General features: G+C 57.9%; 2 protein-coding genes across 2 annotated transcripts in view; both read left to right on the top strand.

Annotated features, from left to right (window-relative positions):
- The window catches only part of WDR86 (WD repeat domain 86), a 20,836-nt gene extending 3,369 nt beyond the window's left edge, over positions 1–17,467 (top strand). The window contains exons 2-6 of the mRNA XM_035029789.1: positions 7,386–7,527; positions 10,210–10,624; positions 13,728–13,863; positions 17,008–17,111; positions 17,297–17,467. Coding sequence (XP_034885680.1) covers positions 7,386–7,527; positions 10,210–10,624; positions 13,728–13,863; positions 17,008–17,111; positions 17,297–17,467 — 968 coding nt within the window. The remainder of the gene's footprint in view (positions 1–7,385; positions 7,528–10,209; positions 10,625–13,727; positions 13,864–17,007; positions 17,112–17,296) is intronic.
- Positions 5,146–5,690, top strand: LOC118026817 (cystatin-B-like). The gene has a single exon (XM_035029833.1). It carries the CDS (start codon positions 5,159–5,161, stop codon positions 5,453–5,455), a length of 297 nt encoding a protein of 98 aa, XP_034885724.1. The 5' UTR covers positions 5,146–5,158; the 3' UTR covers positions 5,456–5,690.
- Positions 17,468–17,808: the final 341 nt, after the last annotated feature.

Here is a 17,808-nt window from a genome sequence, read left to right as displayed (position 1 = left end):
GGGGGTGGGGGGGCAGATGCAGTTAGGGGCCCAAGGCTTTTCTGTGAATCTTGCAGGGTTTTGAACGTTTATGCCAAGGGATGCGCTGGAGAGGAAGAACAGGGCAGTCCCCTGTGGGTGGGGGCTTGGTGGGCAAGTTGTCACCCTTGGTCCTGGAGAGCAGGCTGCGTAACCAGGCCCCCCCAGCTTCCCTGGGGGGAAAACAGAAGCTCTGCTCTTTCGGTAAATGGAACTGGCTTTCAAATGCAGTTGATGAGCTCCAAGGCAAGAAGTAGGCTTACCTGCCAGTTATTCTGCTAAGGGAAGAATCATTTAATGGAATTATCCCTTCCTTCTCTTCTTTTATCCGTTGGGTGCCTACTCATCTGAGGCACTTTGTTGGATCAGTGAGATAAGCAGCATGTCCCAAGGTGGCAGTCCTTGTCCTGGTCTGTTCCCATGTAGTAAGGGACCCAGCCTGAAGGTTCGAACCCACTGTAGCTGTTCCATGAGCGTCCTTGTCTTCTAACAGCATCTTCTAGCATGATGGGGTGCTGTTTTTAATTCTGTGTGAACAAACTGCACACTTCTACTTACTGCAAGCCTGCTGGTGCCTGCCCATCCTGATGACTCCTGACCCCTACTTGCCACCAGGGAGCAGGAGGGGCCGTTGATAGTCAAGAGCCCGGGCTCTGGAGCTGGGCTGCTTGGGCTCAAATCTCATTACTTAACTTCTCGTGCCTTAGTTTCTTTATCTGTGAATTGGGGGTGATAAAATAGTCATCTACCCTTATGAGGTTATGTGGGGGGGGGGGGGCAGTAAACCAGTCAATAAATAGCTCCTGGCTCTTTCAGTGGCCTTGTCCTCCAGGCTCACATCAACAGGCCCGGACTGAGTAAGAGCATCTCCTTGGCACGGTGCCTAGCCAGCTCCAAAGCTCTTTGTCCTTTGCTTCTCACAGCCTGACTCCACCGTTCGAGGCTCTGAAGGGCTAGCCAGTCCTCCTGCGTTTATGCAGGCAGAGCCGCCCTGGGGGGAAGCCTGTCCTCCCTCCTGCTCCAGAGCCTTTGTCCCATTTGACTGTTGGCTTGACTGTGCTGGAAGCATGTGTTAGATTCGAAGATGCTGCCCCAGGGAATCCTCAGGTTGGCTAAACTGAGGGGCTGTGTGCACTTGAACTTCAGATAAGCAGGAACTCTGAGCTGGGGTAGTCAGGGTTCACCTCTTGGCCCAGGTGGGCCTGGAATGGACCTGGGACAATTTTTAACTCTAATAGAAAACATGTAGTAGCAAATTTACCATCTTAACCATTTTTAAGTGCACAGTTTGAAGATAGTAAACATTGATAACGCACTGCCATTACCACTGTCCATCTCTAGAACTTTTCCATCCTGGAAAACTGAAACTGTGTCCCCTTCGAACAATAACCCCTTTTCTCCCTGCTCCCAGCCCCTAGTGCCCACCATTCTGTGTTCTGCCTCTGAATGTGACTGCTCTGGGGACCTCATACAGGCTCATTTCACTTAGCACGATGTCCTCGAGGTTCGTCCGTGTTGTAGTGCATGTCAGGATTTCCTTCCTTTGGAAGGCTGAGTACTGTTCTGCTGTGTGCGTTTTTTTGCCTATTCATCCGTCAGCAGACACTTGGGTTGCTTCCACGTGACTGTGGTGAGAAAGGCCACTATGAGCTTGGGTGTGCAAATATCTCTTCCAGGCCCTGTTTTCCGTTCCTTTTGTAGATACCCAGAAGTGGGCTTGCTGAATCATCTCCTACATATTTTTTTTTCAAAGATTTTATTTATTTATTTGAGAGAGAGACTGAGTGAGAGAGAGAGAGAGAGAGAACGCACATAAGCCAGGGAAGAGGCGAGGGAGGGAGAAGCAGACTCTCCGCCGAGCAGGGAGCCCGAGGTGGGACTCGATCCCAAGACCCTGGGATCATGACCTGAGCTGAAGGCAGACACTTAACCAACTGAGCCACCCAGGCGCCCCATCTCCTACATATTTTTGAAAGAGCATGTGGGGGCACAGGGAAGGCTCTCAGACATAAACACATCCAATATTAACTTCATCCCAGTCAAGGAAGAATTCCATCAAAATGCAGTTTGTTTTAAGCACGGATGTGACGGAAGCCCAGGCGGGTAACCCATCCTTGAGCGCTTCAGACGCCGCCGTCCGCGGGTGGTGAGCTCCCCGTGGGTGCGGATTGGGGAGGTCACAGAGGGAGGCCGGAGAGCAGCCTGGTGGAGGGCGTGGGCTGAGAAGAGCTGGGCTGGAAGGACAGGCCCTGCAGTGGCACCAATGGTAGGAGCATCAGCCTGTCCTGGCTGGGAGCTCGGGGCAGGAGGTTGAGTCTTCCTGGGCTTTGTCAGACGCCATTTCAGCCACACCTTCCTTGCCCGGGACGCGCCAGTGTCACCGCTGGGGCTTGCTGGGCGCACATCCGGAGGTGGCCCCCGCAGGCAGGAAACAAAATGGCACCCTCAACATAGTAGCTCAAGGCGAGTTTGGTAAAGAGGCCCTTGCCAAAGGTGGCCATGGTAGGGGATCCCCCGTACCTGCGGCTGGTACCTCTCAGCGCTCCCGGACGTGGATTAGCCAGGGCAGGGAAGCATTCACGACCGCCCGGAAATGGCTGTGGAGAGGCCTCCAGAGAAGTGTGACCGTGGCTTGAGGTTTTGATGGCTGCAGGCCAACAGATCCTGCCCCAAAGTCTCCTGGGCTCCCAGCTGTCTGAACCCTGTGGGCAGTGGGGGGGATCAAAGAGCCCCCAGGGGGTGGGGGAGCCGCAGGGAGCAGGCTGGAGAAGAGGAGAGGGACCCGGACCGGCAGACAGAAGCCTTGCCAGCGACAGCAGAGGGGAAAAGGAGGCCCCGCTTTTCATGCCAAGTTAGTCAAACGAATGTTCCAGCTTGGCTGGTGCCCACGCCAACCCACCTCTGCCGCCGCAGACCCCGGGGGGCCAGTGCCCTGAGCGGCTACTCCTGCTTGTGGAGGGGGCACTTGGACTCCGAGCCTCCAGCGAGTCCCAGGGTGTGCGGCCGGGGAGGCGGGGAGGGCCGACTGCCTTGGCAGAAAACCCTGAGCCTCAGCATGTCCTTTTGAACATAATAACTGCATCTTATCTGCATTCTTTATCCCTTCAAAAATGTTTATTTTTAGTTTGGCTTTTTTGCTTATTCTACACAATTCCAACAGCCCGTGGTGGTGCTGTGGTCCCTGGAGACAGGATGGGCCCTCCTGCTCCCCAGCCTCCCTCACCCATCCCTCCCCGGGGGACCCTGTAGGCTGTGTACTGTGGACCCTGTCGTATGGTCTGTGGACTGTGGCCGGGAACACGCTCTGCAGCCTCTGCCGGCCGGGCTCCGAGCTGGGACTCGTCCAGTGTGGGGTGGGTGCCTGGTGAGCAGAGGAAGGGGCTTGTCCCTGGGAGGGCCTTGACTGCTGCAGGGAGCCTCAGCCAGCCCAGGGCAGAGGGTCAGCCTAGCCCAGCCTCAGAGGGGAGAGGAGATTTTTTATTTTTACACTGAAAAAATTCTTTTCATTATTGACTCTTCAAGTCTTTGTTATAGGTATTTATATGTGTGTGTGTGTGTGTATTTAAAGGTTTGTTTATTTTAGGGAGGGGTGGGGGAGGGGCAGAGGGAGAGAGAATCTCAAGCAGACTCCACACTGAGCACAGAGCCGGACACGGGGCTCGATCCCACGACCCCGAGATCATGACCTGAGCCAAAATCGAGTTAGCCCCTTAACCGACTGCACCCCCCGGCGCTCTTACGGATGTTTATATTTTTATTGTATATATCCTTTCTTTCCCTGCTTCCATGGGTCCTACAGTTGGTCCCACATCCCTGGTCTAGTGGCTGTGGCTTCACTGAATACAGGTGCCACGGCTTACTGGCCACACCGCTTTCCAGCGCTTTCCTTGGCCTAATATACACTTGGCACATCGCCGTCCTGCTGTCAGAAGCTGTTGAGACGGGACGGAAGCAGCCAGGAGGGGGCTGATGCCCCTGCGGAAGCCTCTCCTGGCTTGGCTGGCGCAGGACGATGGCACAGGGTCCCAGGAGGACTGCGGGGTGTGGGGGGGTGTGCAGGGCCGCCTACTGCCCTCGGCGCGCTGGGCCGCCTTCCAGCCCGCCCTGGAAGCCAGGTGGTTCCTCAGGCACCGCCGAGCCCTCCCCATGGCAGCTCTGGTTTCAGGGAAAGTTTGTTGACTATCTTAAAATATTTTATAAACATTTTGGGTTGGCAAAAAGCTGGGCTGTGTTTTGCCAAACACATTTTGCCCTCGACTTTTAAACTGACGTGTATTTTAAGGAAACCTAATCTGCATCATCTTCCAGTGTTTACTTACTTCACACAAACGTCGTTTTCTTAGAGGCCTGGTACATGCTATCCGAGAAGACCGAAAAACATGTCTTCTTTTCTTTTGTTTTTTTAAATTCTCTTTCTTAGAACCCACAGAGTTGGGTTCTTCCAAGAGTAACTGAGCTAAAACCCCAGGGCCAAAAAGTGCACATCAGCTTGAAACTGCCTGGAAGATTCTAAATCCCTGTCTGGGGGCGCCTGGGTGGCTCAGTCGATTAAGTGTCTGCCTTCAGCTCAGGTCATGATCCTGGGGTCCTGGGGTCAAGTCCCACGTCAGGCTCCCTGCTCAGCGGGGAGCCTGCTTCTCCCTTGCCCTCTACTCACTCTGCTTGTGCTCTCTCTCTGTCAAATAAATAAATAAAGTCTTAAAAAAAAAAAAATCCATGTCTGTCTGATACCAGGCACCTAGACGGAATTTTAAAATTCAGTTGTGATCTTTAATGTAATTAATATATCCCACACGTCTGTGAAATGGATCTTAGGTGTAACATGCCTTTGATTCAATTGATTTTCTGGTTCCTGGATTCTCTTCAAATATACTCAGCTTCAGTTTGCTATCAAGAGTTGGTAATGGCGGAGGGGGAGGAGTTGTTATTGGGACGCCTGGGTGGCTTAGTTGGTTAAGCGTCTGCCTTCGGCTCAGGTCATGGTCCTGGGGTCCTGGGATCGAGCCCTGCGTCGGGCTCCCTGCTCGGCGGGGAGTCTGCTTCTCCCTCTCCCTCTGCCGCTCCCCCTGCTTGTGCTCTGTCAAATGAATAAATAAAATCTTAAAAAAAAAAAAAAAGTTGTCTTCCATCGGCCGCCAGCATGATGTGCGGGGTGCCCACCGCCTCGCAGCCCGCCACGGCCGAGACCCAGGCCATCGCTGACCAGGTGAAGCCCCAGCTGGAAGAACAGGAGAATAAGAACTATGCTACATTTAAGGCTGTGGAGTTCAGGAGCCAGGTGGTCGCAGGGATGAACTACTTCATCAAGGTTCAAGTTGACGATGATGAGTTTGTGCACCTTCGAGTATTTCGAAGTCTCCCGCATCAAAACAAGCCCGTGGCCTTGTCCAGCTATCAGACCAACAAAGCCAGGCATGACGAGTTGGCGTATTTCTAGTTCCCACTCTGAATAGGGCTCGTCCATGTGGTTCTGTCCTCTGTGAATGTGTCTGGGATCAAAAGTAAATGTCGTTTCTACACGGGGCCACTTGGGGAGGGGATGTCACCACCTCTTTTGCGACTGTTCCTGACTTTCAGCAGGAGAGACAAAGTCAACACATTCACTGATCTTAATTACTTTCAAAGAGGGCTTATATTCTCTTTAAATCCATATTTTTAAATGTTTACAAACAAAAAAAGAGTTATCTGTGGTGGAAACATTTTAATACATATATGAGTCTCTAGAGGTATAGAAATAGAGGCTTAGGTAGTCTTTGCATATACGGGACTATGACCCATACATTCTGATTTTAGATTCTAAGTAGATTTAGATTTTATCACGTGAGACTTTAAAGGATTTTGTTGTTGTTTTTTAAGTAAACTCTATAACCAACATCGGGCTCCAACTCATGACCCCCAGACCGAGAGTCACACGCTCCCCTGACCGAGCCAGCCAGGTGCCCTGAGGCGGAGCCATCTTTACCCGAAGGACAGGCCCTACTCTGACCGGGGGAGCTGAGTGCTGCCGGGGCCACTTTGTAAGCCAGGCCGATAGTCACAACACTGACCATCGCCCCGATAAGATGGACGATCAGGGGCCCTTGGCCGAGCCCCCAGGCTCCGTGTGGCCCTCGGTCTGTCCTAGACCTCCACCCTCACTATGTGTGTGCCTTATCCACCATTTCTGCCAAACACCTAAATTCTGCTTTGGCATGTGCCATTTTCTCTCCCAGAACGCTCTGCTCCCCTCCCCTCCCCACGCAGGCCCCATGTGGACCCTTCATGCCCTGCATCACAGGGGCTTCTGCTCGCTCCACTGACCACCGACATGCTCTGTCCAGCACCAGTCATTCATGTCGGCTGACGCTCTCCTTCTGGGCTTGTGCTCTCTCTGAAGGCAGGGGAAGTGTCTTAGTTTCCTGTGGCCGCTGTGACCAGTGATCCCACTGGGTGCCTTAAAACACAGGTATCTTCTGGCGCAGTTCGGGAGGCCAGAAACCCAAAGCCAGCATCAGTGGGCCCAGATCAAGGTGTTGGCAGGGCTGTTCTCGTTCTGCAACCTGCGGGGGAGAACCGCTTGCCTCCTCGGGTCCTGGCAGCCGCTGGTGCTCCTAGGCTTGTGGGGCCGTCCCCTGTCTTCGGGGCCCCTTCAGGTCACTCCGCTGTCTCCACAGCATCCTCTCCCCGTGTCCTCACATCCCTCTCTGCCCCTTCTAACAGAGACACTTGTGGCATTCCTGGCCATAATCCAGGACACTCCCCACCTCAAAATCCCTACTTACATCTAAAGGTGTATCTTTTTTTCCAAGTAAGGTAACATTTCTAGTTTCTAAGAACTAGGACCTGATACCTCTCCCCAAACAGCCACCATCCAGCATTCACTCAGTCTGCGCACCTGCCCCACGAGATGGGGACTGTGCCTCTCCCCACGGCAGATGAGGAGATGGAGGTGTGCAGAGGTGAGTCGGTAGCAACACCAGGAGCTAGGCCAGGTGTTCTGGCCCCAAAGGCCAAGGCCCTGGGCTTCTGTACTTCCTGCCTCTGTGGCAGTGGGTTTGTTCAATGACTAAGTGAAGACAAGCAACTGAAGAGTTTGAAGAAGACTGACAGTAGCCCAGTAGCCGATGAAGGAGGGGGAGGGAAGAAGAGGAGGGAGGAGGAAGAGAGAGTGGAAAAAGAGGGAACAAAAGGATCTGGGGGCAGGCAGAGTACCCCCTGAATTTCTCCTGGCACCCCATAGCTCCTGAGACTCCCAGACTGAAATCGTCCCTCCGAAGGGCTGGTGATCCTGGACTCATCCCAAACACTCCCCACCCTGCTTTCTTCCCGGAAGGAAGACGAGAGCTGCCATGGCCCCCGTGAGCTCACGTCACCCCCCTCGTCTGCAGGGCACGAGAGCTATGTGACCTTCTGCCAGCTGGAGGACGAAGCTGCCTTCACATGCAGCGCTGACCACACCATCAGGAAGTGGGACGTGCGCACTGGACAGTGTCTGCAGGTCTTCCGAGGACACACGTCCATCGTGAACAGGTCGGTGTGGCCAGGGCCCCAGGGGACAGAGGTGTAGGTTGTGCAGCCCCTGCCCCTGGAGGAACTTAGCTTCTCTGGGGAAGCCCACCTGCAGATGCATGTGTTTCAGGCACGACAAGGGCTGACTGCCCGGGGTTGCATTTGGGGGTTCGGGAGGCAAAGGTTGGGGAACGGAGGCACCACCAACACATTGATTGTGCCCGGACCCCGGCAGCGCACTGCCCACTGCTAGGCACCGGGAAAGGCAATGGAGGCCTCAGCTCCTACTGATGGCAACAAATTCCAGAGAAGGTGGTCTAATTGGTACCTGATGGCCCAGGGGGGATTGTTCTGAAGACGAGTCCAGAGTATTTGTAAACCTCACCTTTCCATGTTGTTCTTGAAATAACCCACCCCCACCTTCTCAAGGGGGTTTGAATTTTTCCTTTCCTTATTGAATTTGGGTCTGAGCTGAGCCATGAAAATTCCTTTGCTGATCAGATCAATTTGACATATTTATGTAACTTGTGGTGGCCGACTTAAACTCCTGAGGGAGTGTCCAGTATGACCAGGAGTCTGGGCACCTGCCCGCGGGCCCTCAAGGCCTCACTGATGGGGGGTGGGGGGCGAGGGGGGGCCTGGGGGCTGAGCTAAGTCCCTCAGGAAAAGGGCTCAGTGCAGGCAGGCATTTGGAGGGTCAGGGGCTGGGCTGGGCTGGGCAGCTGGAGGAGAGCTGTTCTCAGCCACAGGGATGCTGCCAGCCTGAGCTTGGTGCAGACCTGGCTTGGGGTGGGAAACAACTTGCCCAGCGGTTTAGTGCTTGCTGGGGTGGCGGGGAATGGGGGGCCCTGACCCACCACTGACTGGACTACCCGCTGCCTGCAGTCAGAACCGTGCACCCACAGGGCAGGAGCCAGGTACCGTCCCTCAGCAGACAGACGGCTCAGGATGGTTGCGAGTGGAGAAGGTCCCCTTCCCGCCCCTGAGCTATTCTGAATCCTGCCCCCGCCGCTAGAGCTGACGGGGCCGCCACCCGCCACCAGGGCCCAGCAGCTGCGGTGTGGAGGAGGGCACACCTCCTGCTCGTGGCTTCCCCACACCCTTCCTTGAGGAGGAAGTTTGTGAGTGAGCAGAGGTGTGGGTGTGCGGGAGTCTCGCGTTGTGAGGCCGGGGCGGGTGGGAGAGGCCACATCTCAGGACCGGCTTGCGCTCAGCTTGTAACCGGAAACTATCAGCTGCTCCCCAAGAGCAAACCTGGATAATCGAGGCTAGAAATTATGCTGTGCCGGGCTCAGACTCTCCTGAGCACACACACACACCATACACACACATCCACACACGCCACGTTTGAGGGGTCGAGGTCCCAAACGGGTCGTTCTGGGCAGAGACTAAGGGTGACTTAGCAACTGGGTTGCATTACTAAGTAACATGCTCACAGATATGCCATATCCTTGAGCATTTCCATTCCCGAGGATGTGGAATTCACTTCTTCCCGTGTTTTCAGAGCCCGGCCGGGTGTGTGAGTTTTGGGGGGCACCGAGCATGCCTTCTCATGCCAGGCCAGACCGGGCAGGCCTCCGGCCCCCAGACCATCCCCCGCGGTGCCACGTGCTGTCACGTGGTCACTTTCCCTTGCACATTCGCGTGTCCTGAAGACCGTACGGACGGGGTGTTAGGGAAGAAGTGAGTCCGAAGCAGTGCGCACATCAGCGCAGTCGGCCTCCCCAGTTGCCTGTGGGAAGTGAGCACCGCGCAGAGGTGAGCGGCGTGGACGGCGAGCAGGCGGGAGGGCTGTTCTCAGGGCCCATCTCTCCCCGCACCTGGGCCAGGCTCGCGGGCGGACGGAGCAGCCCTCGCCTCTGACCCCAAGACGCAAGGTCGCCACTGCTCCGTCCCCACACTTGTGACACACGCCGGTCCAGCTGCCCCTCCCGCCCCCCTTTGTGGCCTCCTCTTGGTGAGTGGGGGGGCTCAGGGCTTCCTAACAAGGGTGTGTGAACAGAGCCTTTGACGTCATGCAAAGCTCTATACTGAAGACCAACGTGTATTGTCTGGGGAGAAGTTCTTAGCATTCATCAAAATGAGACTGAGGATCGTGAATATTTGCTGCTCTGGAGGCCTCTCCTCCCCCTATGGGTGTGAACGGAGCTCCGCCCACACGAAGCTCCCCGGGCTCACTCAACACAGAGGGCCCTGTGAAGGCCTGCTAGGCACCCCTGCCTGCTCTGACCCCTGCCCCACCCCTGCGTGCTCTGACCCCCGCCCCTACCTCTGTGTGCTCTGACCCCTGCCTCTTACCCCTGTGTGCTCTGAGCCCTGCCCCACCCCTGTGTGCTCTGAGCCCTGCCCCACCCCTGCGTGCTCTGACCCCTCCTCTATCCCTGCCTGGTCTGACCCCTGCCCCAAACCCCTGCATGGCCTGACCCCTGCCCCTACCCCTGTGTGTTCTGACCCCTGACCCTTACCCCTGTGTGCTCTGACCCCTGCCCCTACCTCTGCGTGCTCTGACCCCTGCCCCACCCCCACGTGCTCTGACCCCTGCCTCTTACCCCTGCCTGCTCTGACCCCTGCCCCACCCCTGCGTGCTCTGACCCCTGCCCCACCCCCGTGTGCTCTGACCCCTGCCTCTTACCCCTGCATGCTCTGACCCCTGCCCCTTACCCCTGCGTGCTCTGACCCCCGCCCTCTCCCTCTTCCCACCAGGATCCTGGTCGCCAACAACCAGCTCTTCAGCAGCTCCTACGACCGCACAGCTCGAGCCTGGAGTGTGGACGAGGGGCAGGTGTCCCAGGAGTTCCGGGGCCACCGCAACTGCGTGCTGACCCTAGCCTATTCTGCGCCCTGGGACCTGCCTGGGGCTCCGTGCGCCGAGGAGGTTGGGGGGCTCCTGGTGACGGGCAGCACGGATGGCACGGCCAAGGTGTGGCAGGTGGCCAGCGGCTGTTGCCACCAGACGCTGCGGGGCCACACGGGGGCCGTGCTCTGCCTTGTGCTGGACACGCCCAGTCACACCGCCTTCACCGGCAGCACCGACACCACCATCCGTGCCTGGGACATCCTGAGCGGGGAGCAGCTGCGGGTGTTCAGGGAGCACCAGGGCTCTGTCATCTGTCTGGAGGTGAGATCTGCCGGGGAGGCCCCCGGGTCGTCCTCTGAGCCCTACCCCGCGTGCTAGTTAGCTTGCCCGGGTAGCAGACGACCGCAGATGGGCGGCTTGCACGACAGAGACGGATGGTGTCACCGCTCTGGAGGCTGCAAGTCTGAGATCCAGGTGTTGGCCTGTAGCTGGCTGTATTCTCACGTGGTCGTCCCTCTGTCTCCAGACGTCCCCTTCCTATAAGGACACCAGTCCTACTGGATTAGGTTCCACCCGAATGACCTCATTTTAACTTACCTACCTCCTTAAAGACCCTGTCTCCAAATACACTCACATTCACAGATACGAGGGTTAAGGCTGTTGTCAACATAGGAATTTTGGTTTCTTTACATGTTAAGGGAGGATTATGTCTACCCAGAAACCCTGGTCCATAATTCCTAAATCCAAACGTTCCACAACATGAAGGTGTGTGTGTGTGTGTGTGTGTGTTTTTAAGGCTTGGCACCAAAACTTACTTAGCAGCAAAGCCTGGCCTACACAGATAGGCTAGCTGGAGTTCACTTTACCCCTTTTCCTGGGACTATGAATTCCTTTGCTGTAGAAACATGAGCATGTTGCTAAAATCCAAAAACTTCTGAACTACATCTGGCCCCAAGATTTTGGACCAGGGATTCTAACGTGAAAGCGCCCGCCCTTGGTGGTCGTGAGGATCTCATAAACTAGTGGTGGACGTGGCCCAGACGTGACCCACATACAGGTGTCTGGTAGGTTGTGCTGTTGTTGTTGGGCATCAAACAGATATGCTGCCCATGCTTATCTTTTCTCATTTTACACATGAGAAGACAGAGGCTCAGAGAGGGTAAGCAAATTGTCCAAGGCCTCACAGCTGGTAAGGGGCAGAGACAGACTGGAACCCAGGACTGAACATGTAACCAGCAGCTTTTTTTTTTTTTTTTTTTAAGATTTTAATCATTTATTTGAGAGAGAGAGAGTGAGAGAGAGCACAGGAGCAGGGTGAGGGGCAGAGGGAGAAGCAGACTCCCCGCTGAGCAGGGAGCCTGACGTGGGGCTCGATCCCGGGACCCCAGGATCATGACCTAAGCTGAAGGCAGACACTTAACCGACTGAGCCACCCAGGCGCCCCTAGCCAGCAGCTTATAAAGGCATGACAGGGTCTGTACCTTGCCGGGGTGGGGGAGTCTTACCCCGGAGGCGGCGTGTCCGGAGCCCAGCTGTGCTCTGCAGCCTGGCCCAGCGGCTTCATTCCCCTGCCCAAGTGCATCTGCTGCCGTGAGCTGAGCAGGGAGAGGCCCGCACCCCGGGGGCCCCCACAGCAGAGGCCTCGTCCTCCCATCTGCTTGGATGGATCGCAGGGAGATGGCCCCAAGCCCTGTCCCCTCAGAGCTGTCTTGGCTGAGGGAAGTCTTGCAGGCCCTGTCCTTCGTGACATGCCCCTGTCAGGGTCTGTCTGCTTCCCCATGTGCCTCGGGCCTCCCCGAGCTGCCCGGCTGCTCCCCAGGGATGTCCTCGTAGGAAAGCAGCCAAAGTGAACAGTGAGGTCTCAGGCAGCCAAGGACAACACGCTTGGAGCATTTCCTGGGCCTCTGGACTCGTGACTTGTACTTTGAAATCGTGCCGCTGGGTCACTTTTAAACAGTGCGACAGGCCCCACGTTGTTGGGACACGCTGCGTGGGGAACAGGAGGTGTCATCCCTTTGCGCCATGGAAGCTCAGCGCCTTCCTTGCATGGGCTGAGCGGCGCAGAGGTGCCCCGTGTCCCATGGGGGCCTCCAGCCCGCAGGCTACTCACTCCAGCCCCCTTAATTTCAGGTCTGTGAGGCTCAGTGGGCAGTTTGGGAAGTGTGGTCCCTGGAGGCCTGGGGCTGCCTCTGGAGCGACGGCTGATGGGTCAGGACACATGGGGGCATGGGGCGGACACTGGGGCAGGAGGTCGTACGTGCTCCCCGAGACCCCACCGCCTCTGCCGTGGTGAATGGCCCAAAGCCAAGTTTGACCTGTGCTGTGGCTGGGGCAGAAATATAATCTGGACGAGTCAGAGTCCTGTCCTCTGGGATTTAAACTGGGAAATTATAGGGGGATCCTGGGTCAGCCGCGGGAACTGGAGTGGTAAGGGGCCCAGAGTGTGGCTGTCGTTGGGCAGGTGTGTGCTGGAGCTAGGAGGGCATGGGCCATGGCAAGGATGCCGGGGGCCTGTCCTCGCGCCAGGCCTGCTGTCCGCTGCCCCAGCAGAAGGGCCTCCTCTTTCCTAAGGCTCCAGGGGTCCCTGGGCCCCGGCTCTGGCACGAATGTCTCTCGCCAGGGCTCACAGCCACCCTCCTCACCTGATTTCTGGTTCTCCTCTGCCTCCCTGCTAACCAGAGCTGCTGGGTGGCGGCTCTCTTGGCTGCATGGGGATTTTGTCTAGAGGAACCTGCAGAAATATTTTATTCGTCTTCGCACTTTCCCTGGGCCAGGACACTGGCTGTCTTGGCAAGGGGTGCTCCTGCGAGGGGCCTCCCCCAGCCATGCCTTCTCTCCCAGGCCCTTGCTTTCCTCCTGCGACACCGAGCAGGGGTGTGAATGCCACTCTGGTCAGCTGGGGCAGGCGGGAAGTCGGGGAGCCTGTCTCCAGGGCTCCTCCCTCCCCACCCGGGCAGCCCCGGGAGCCCTTTCCTCAGCCGGGACAATCGAGGGAACGGCTGGGGCGGCCGGCCGTAGCTACAGGTGGATTCACCGGAACCTTTCAGGCACCGACTGTTCAGCAGGAACCGCCGACAAGAGACGCCTGACAACAGTAACAACACGCGTGAACATTCCGTGCGCCTTACTCCTAGTGCTGAGCGCTGCGCGGGCCTGCGCCCCCCACGGGAGCCTGGCGGCACGCCGACTTCCAATGCAGGGGAGCAGTCAGTGACGGGGCCGAGGGCAAAGCGACAAGATTCTTGGGTGCTGGAGCCGGCAGCTGGGTGGGTCCTCACAGGCAGGGTCTTTCCCGCTCGTCCACGTTCCCAGTGAGACCTGCAGGGGCCCCTCCCCCGTCACACAGAGCGGTCTGGAGGGGGCTCCGAGTCCCCTGCCACGGCCAGCAGCACCAGAGTCCAGCGCCCCCCCCCCCCCCCCGCAGCTCGTGAACCGGCACGTGTACTCGGGCAGCGCGGACAGGACGGTCAAGTGCTGGCTGGCCGACACCGGGGAGCGTGTGCGCACGTTTGCGGCCCACCGACACAGCGTGAGCGCCCTCAAGTACCACGCAGGCACCTGTAAGTGACCCCTGTCCCCGGCTGGCCCCACGCTGCCCCCACGCTGCCCCCACCAGCCCGCACCTGCCTGGGCTCGTCCCTCCTCGCCCCCAAATCCTCCTGCCCTCGGGGCCTCTGCGCCCTACTTCTTACTGGACCGTTCCCTCCTGAGCCTCAGTGGCCATTCGGGGTGGTCAGCAGCCGAGCCTCCTCCATGCACGTGTGCCTCCAAGGTTATTTTTTTTCCAGCTTTTTTTTTTTTAAGATTTTACTTATTTTTATTTATTTGACACAGAGAGAGAGAGTGAGAGAGAGAGCGCAAGCAGGGGGCAGGGCAGAGGCAGAGGGAGAAGCAGGCTCCGGGCTGAGCAGGTATCCCAATGTGGGACCCGATCCCAGGACCCCGAGATCATGACCTGAGCAGAATTCGGGCAGACGCTTCACCGACTGAGCCACCCAGGCGCCCTTCCAGGGTTATTTACAAAGAAGGTCCAAACAAGGGTGTGGGGCTTCCTCCCCAGCTTCACCCCACAAAAACATGCAGCAGCCTGAATGGCCAGGACGCCCAGGGTTAAGAGCATCGTCTCACGGACACATTCGAATTCTTGAAATGAGACCTTGACAGCACTCACTCCTGCCAGACTGGAGGGCCACATGGGTTTGACTTCACCTGGCATTAGGTTTGACAACAGATAAGAGAAAGCCCAGATAACAGTGCTTTAAATGAAATAGTGGTTTGTTTTTCTCAGGTAGAATTTCTGAGGCTGGCAGGCTAGGCAGGAATGGATGGTTCCACAAAGTTATCAGGCACCCAGTTTCCTTTGATCACTTTGCTTTCATCACCCTTAGCACATGTCTTCTATCTTTTAGGGGCCCTCATAGTTTAATATAGCTGCTGGAGCTCCAGCCACCGTGTCGTATTGTAGGCAGACAGGACAAAGAGGGAAGGGCAAAAGGATGTGTCTCTTAGCTGAGTGGGTGCCTTTAAAGATCTTTCTTGGAAGCCTTACCCAGAGACTTTGCATGCATCTCTTTGACCGCTGCCTACAAGAGGGACTGAATAATAAAATCTCTTATCTGGGGATATTGCTGCCAGGGTTAATCAGGTTATTTTGGATAGAAAGAAGGGCAGAATGGCTTATTGGGTAGGCAACAAGCTGTCCCACAGGTCTCAAACTGACACACCTGGGGTTTGCTGGCTCTGTCCTGCAGGCTTGGCTCATGTTCACACCCCAGACTCACCCAGAAGACAGACACTGTTCCAGGAAGCACCCCCCAAAACACACACACCTTACCACACCTACACGGGAGTGGGGCTCCCAGGTTCCTGAACATCTCTTTCCCAAAACAATCCCCAGCATTATGTTTTGCCACCAGCCTCCCTCATCCCCGCTCTGTTTTCTCTCTCTGTCTCTCTCTGTCTCTCACTCTCTCTCTCTCTCTCAGGGAGCAGATGGGTGGGGGGGAGTCACAGCAGAAAATTCAAGTTGACTTCACAGCACAGATGTTAGATGAAGACAGAAGGTGGATCTATGAAAATAGAGCCCAAGATACCCTTGGGCTTTAGGTGTCTGACACGGGAAAATTATTTTTTCCTTCTTCCTGGGTCCAAGCCTGTGAGTGTGATGATGGCTCTGCTCCCAAGTCGGGACCTCTAATTTAAAAAGATTAAAGCCGCCCAGAGCGCCTCCCCTTGGCAGCAGCTGGGATGGACCCCATCTGCTGCCCACTATTAAGGAAATTGGTCCGTGGTCTTTGCCAATGGGCTGCAGGTTGATCAGACTTAATTCCTGGCCCTCTTCCTATCCACGGGATGCCCAGCAGCCACACTGGGTTGGGGCAGGCGAAGCAGTAAGTGGGATAAGGAAGAGATCCCTGAGGCTGGGGATCCCCCAGGGCTTGCTCAGGCTGCTGGGCGGGTGCGGCAGATGCTGTGCGTACCACCCCTGGGGCACTGCTTTCTGCTGCACCTCAGGTCCTCTGCCCTCCACTCTCTTCCTGTGAGGAGCAGGTGGGAGGAGGGCTGGGAGCTGACACCCACAAGAGGGGCCCTCAACCAGTGACTTGCCCCCCACCTCCCAGGGGCACAGCTCTGAGACGGGGTCTGCACCTTCTCCCAGGGTCCCCCTGCAGTCACCTGCTCACCCATCCTGTTTCTCCCCCCATTTCGTGGAATGCCCTGCCAAATGAAATGTTTGCACTCACATCCTAGCGTCAGGGTCAGCTTCTGGGAGAACCGAGGCGAGGACAATACGTAAACAACAGAGTTCTTCTGGTCCCTGTTCTCCGCGCGGTCGCCGTTCTCGGCGCGGTCCCTGTTCTCCGCGCCGTCCCTGTTCTTGGTGCGGTCCCTGTTCTCGGCGCTGTCGCCGCTCTCCACGCGGTCCCTGTTCTCGGCGCGGTCCCTGAGTGGCAGCAGCGGCATCTAGAACTGGTTAGACATGTGGGCTCTCAGACCCCACCCCAGACCTCCTGAGACAGAAACTCAGGTGGGCTCAGCAATCTGCCTTAACCACCTCCAGGTGATTCGGGGGCTCACTGGAGTCTGAGAACTCTTGAACTAAGTTCTAATGTAGGAAAAGGCGCAAGGAAGGCCGAATCCCGGGGCTTCCCCAGAAGAGGTTGGGCAGGGGTGCTCTAGCGAACGCCAGAGGGTCTAGGCTCTGTTCGGAGCCAAGTTCGTTACTGAGGAGGGGAAGGATGGCATTACAGTAGGCAGCTCGGATGACGGGAGGTGGATGACCTCCCCCCCAACCCCAGGCAGGGGCTTTAGAGCGGGGAAGCCAGGCCTCACCAAAGGCTTTCACCAAACGGTCTGAGAGAGGGGACCTGGGCCGAGGTGGTACTCAGGAGGGACAGAAGGCCCGGAGAGGGCCGCTCAGGCAGGCCCTGCAGCCCAGGGCAGGTTCAGCAGCCGCAGTCCTGCAGAGCTGGCTGCAGGGAGGGGGGCAGGCCCCTGAGTTCCCAGGCACGTAGCACGAGAAAGAAGGTGCCGCCCCCTTCCTTGCAAGGAGCTCCTGCTAGTTCCCATTTGAACCTGAAGACCTCCCGGTGAGGCGGGCCACTTCCGGGCCTGCCCCGCCGCGCCCCCGCCCCGGCCCCGCGGCGTCCGGGAGGAGGCGGCGGCTCTCGGGCGGGAGGCCCAGCGGCGCCCTGTGTCCACAGTGTTCACGGGCAGCGGGGACGCCCGCGCGCGCGCCTTCGACGCCCGCTCCGGAGCGCTGCAGAGGGTGTTCCGCGGTCACGCCTTCGTCATCAACTGCATCCAGGTAGGCGTTCCCCGCCCGGCCCCTGGGCTCTGCGTCGGCGGGGAGGGCCAGGCCGCGCCCCACCCCGGCACCCCGAGGCCGGGCTCCCCCGGCGGCGAGGCCGCCGACAGTTGCGGGCACCGCGGAGGGGAGGGCGGCCCGGGCGCCCCCGCAGCGCCGCCCCACGCGCCGCCCCGCGCCCGCAGGTGCACGAACAGGTGCTCTACACCGCCTCGCATGACGGCGCGCTGCGCCTCTGGGACGTGCGCGGCCTCGCGTGCGCCCCGCCGCCGCGCCCCGCCGCCCCCGCGCGCAGCCGCTCCCGCCTCTTCAGCAACAAGGTGGGCTGCGCCGCCGCGCCCCTGCAGCCCGCCTGAGCGCCCCGAGACCGCGGGCCGACCACCCCCGCCCTGGGCGGGGCTCCGTGGACTTCTGAAGCCCCCTCCCGTCCCGTGGACGGCGACCGCGCTCGCCCTCGGGGACCACGTCTCTGGCCCCACCCCCTCCAGACCCAGCACCCCGCCCCCCGCCCCGCCGCAGAGCTGCCCTGCACTCAGGTCTGCACCTGACTCAGCGGGACCCTCCCGACCCAGGGTCTGCCGCCACACAGCCCCCAGAGCCTGAGGTCCCCAGAAGCCAAGCCCGTCCTGAAGGGAAATGGGATTTCTTCAAAAAGCCGCCCAGCCGCAGTTGTCATTGGTTTGGCAAACTGTCTTGA

This window comes from Mirounga leonina, unplaced genomic scaffold (genome assembly GCF_011800145.1).
Source record: "Mirounga leonina isolate KUSES-001 unplaced genomic scaffold, KU_Mleo_1.0 Mir_321, whole genome shotgun sequence".
Taxonomy (NCBI): domain Eukaryota; kingdom Metazoa; phylum Chordata; class Mammalia; order Carnivora; family Phocidae; genus Mirounga; species Mirounga leonina.
This window is presented reverse-complemented; position numbering and strand designations above follow the sequence as displayed.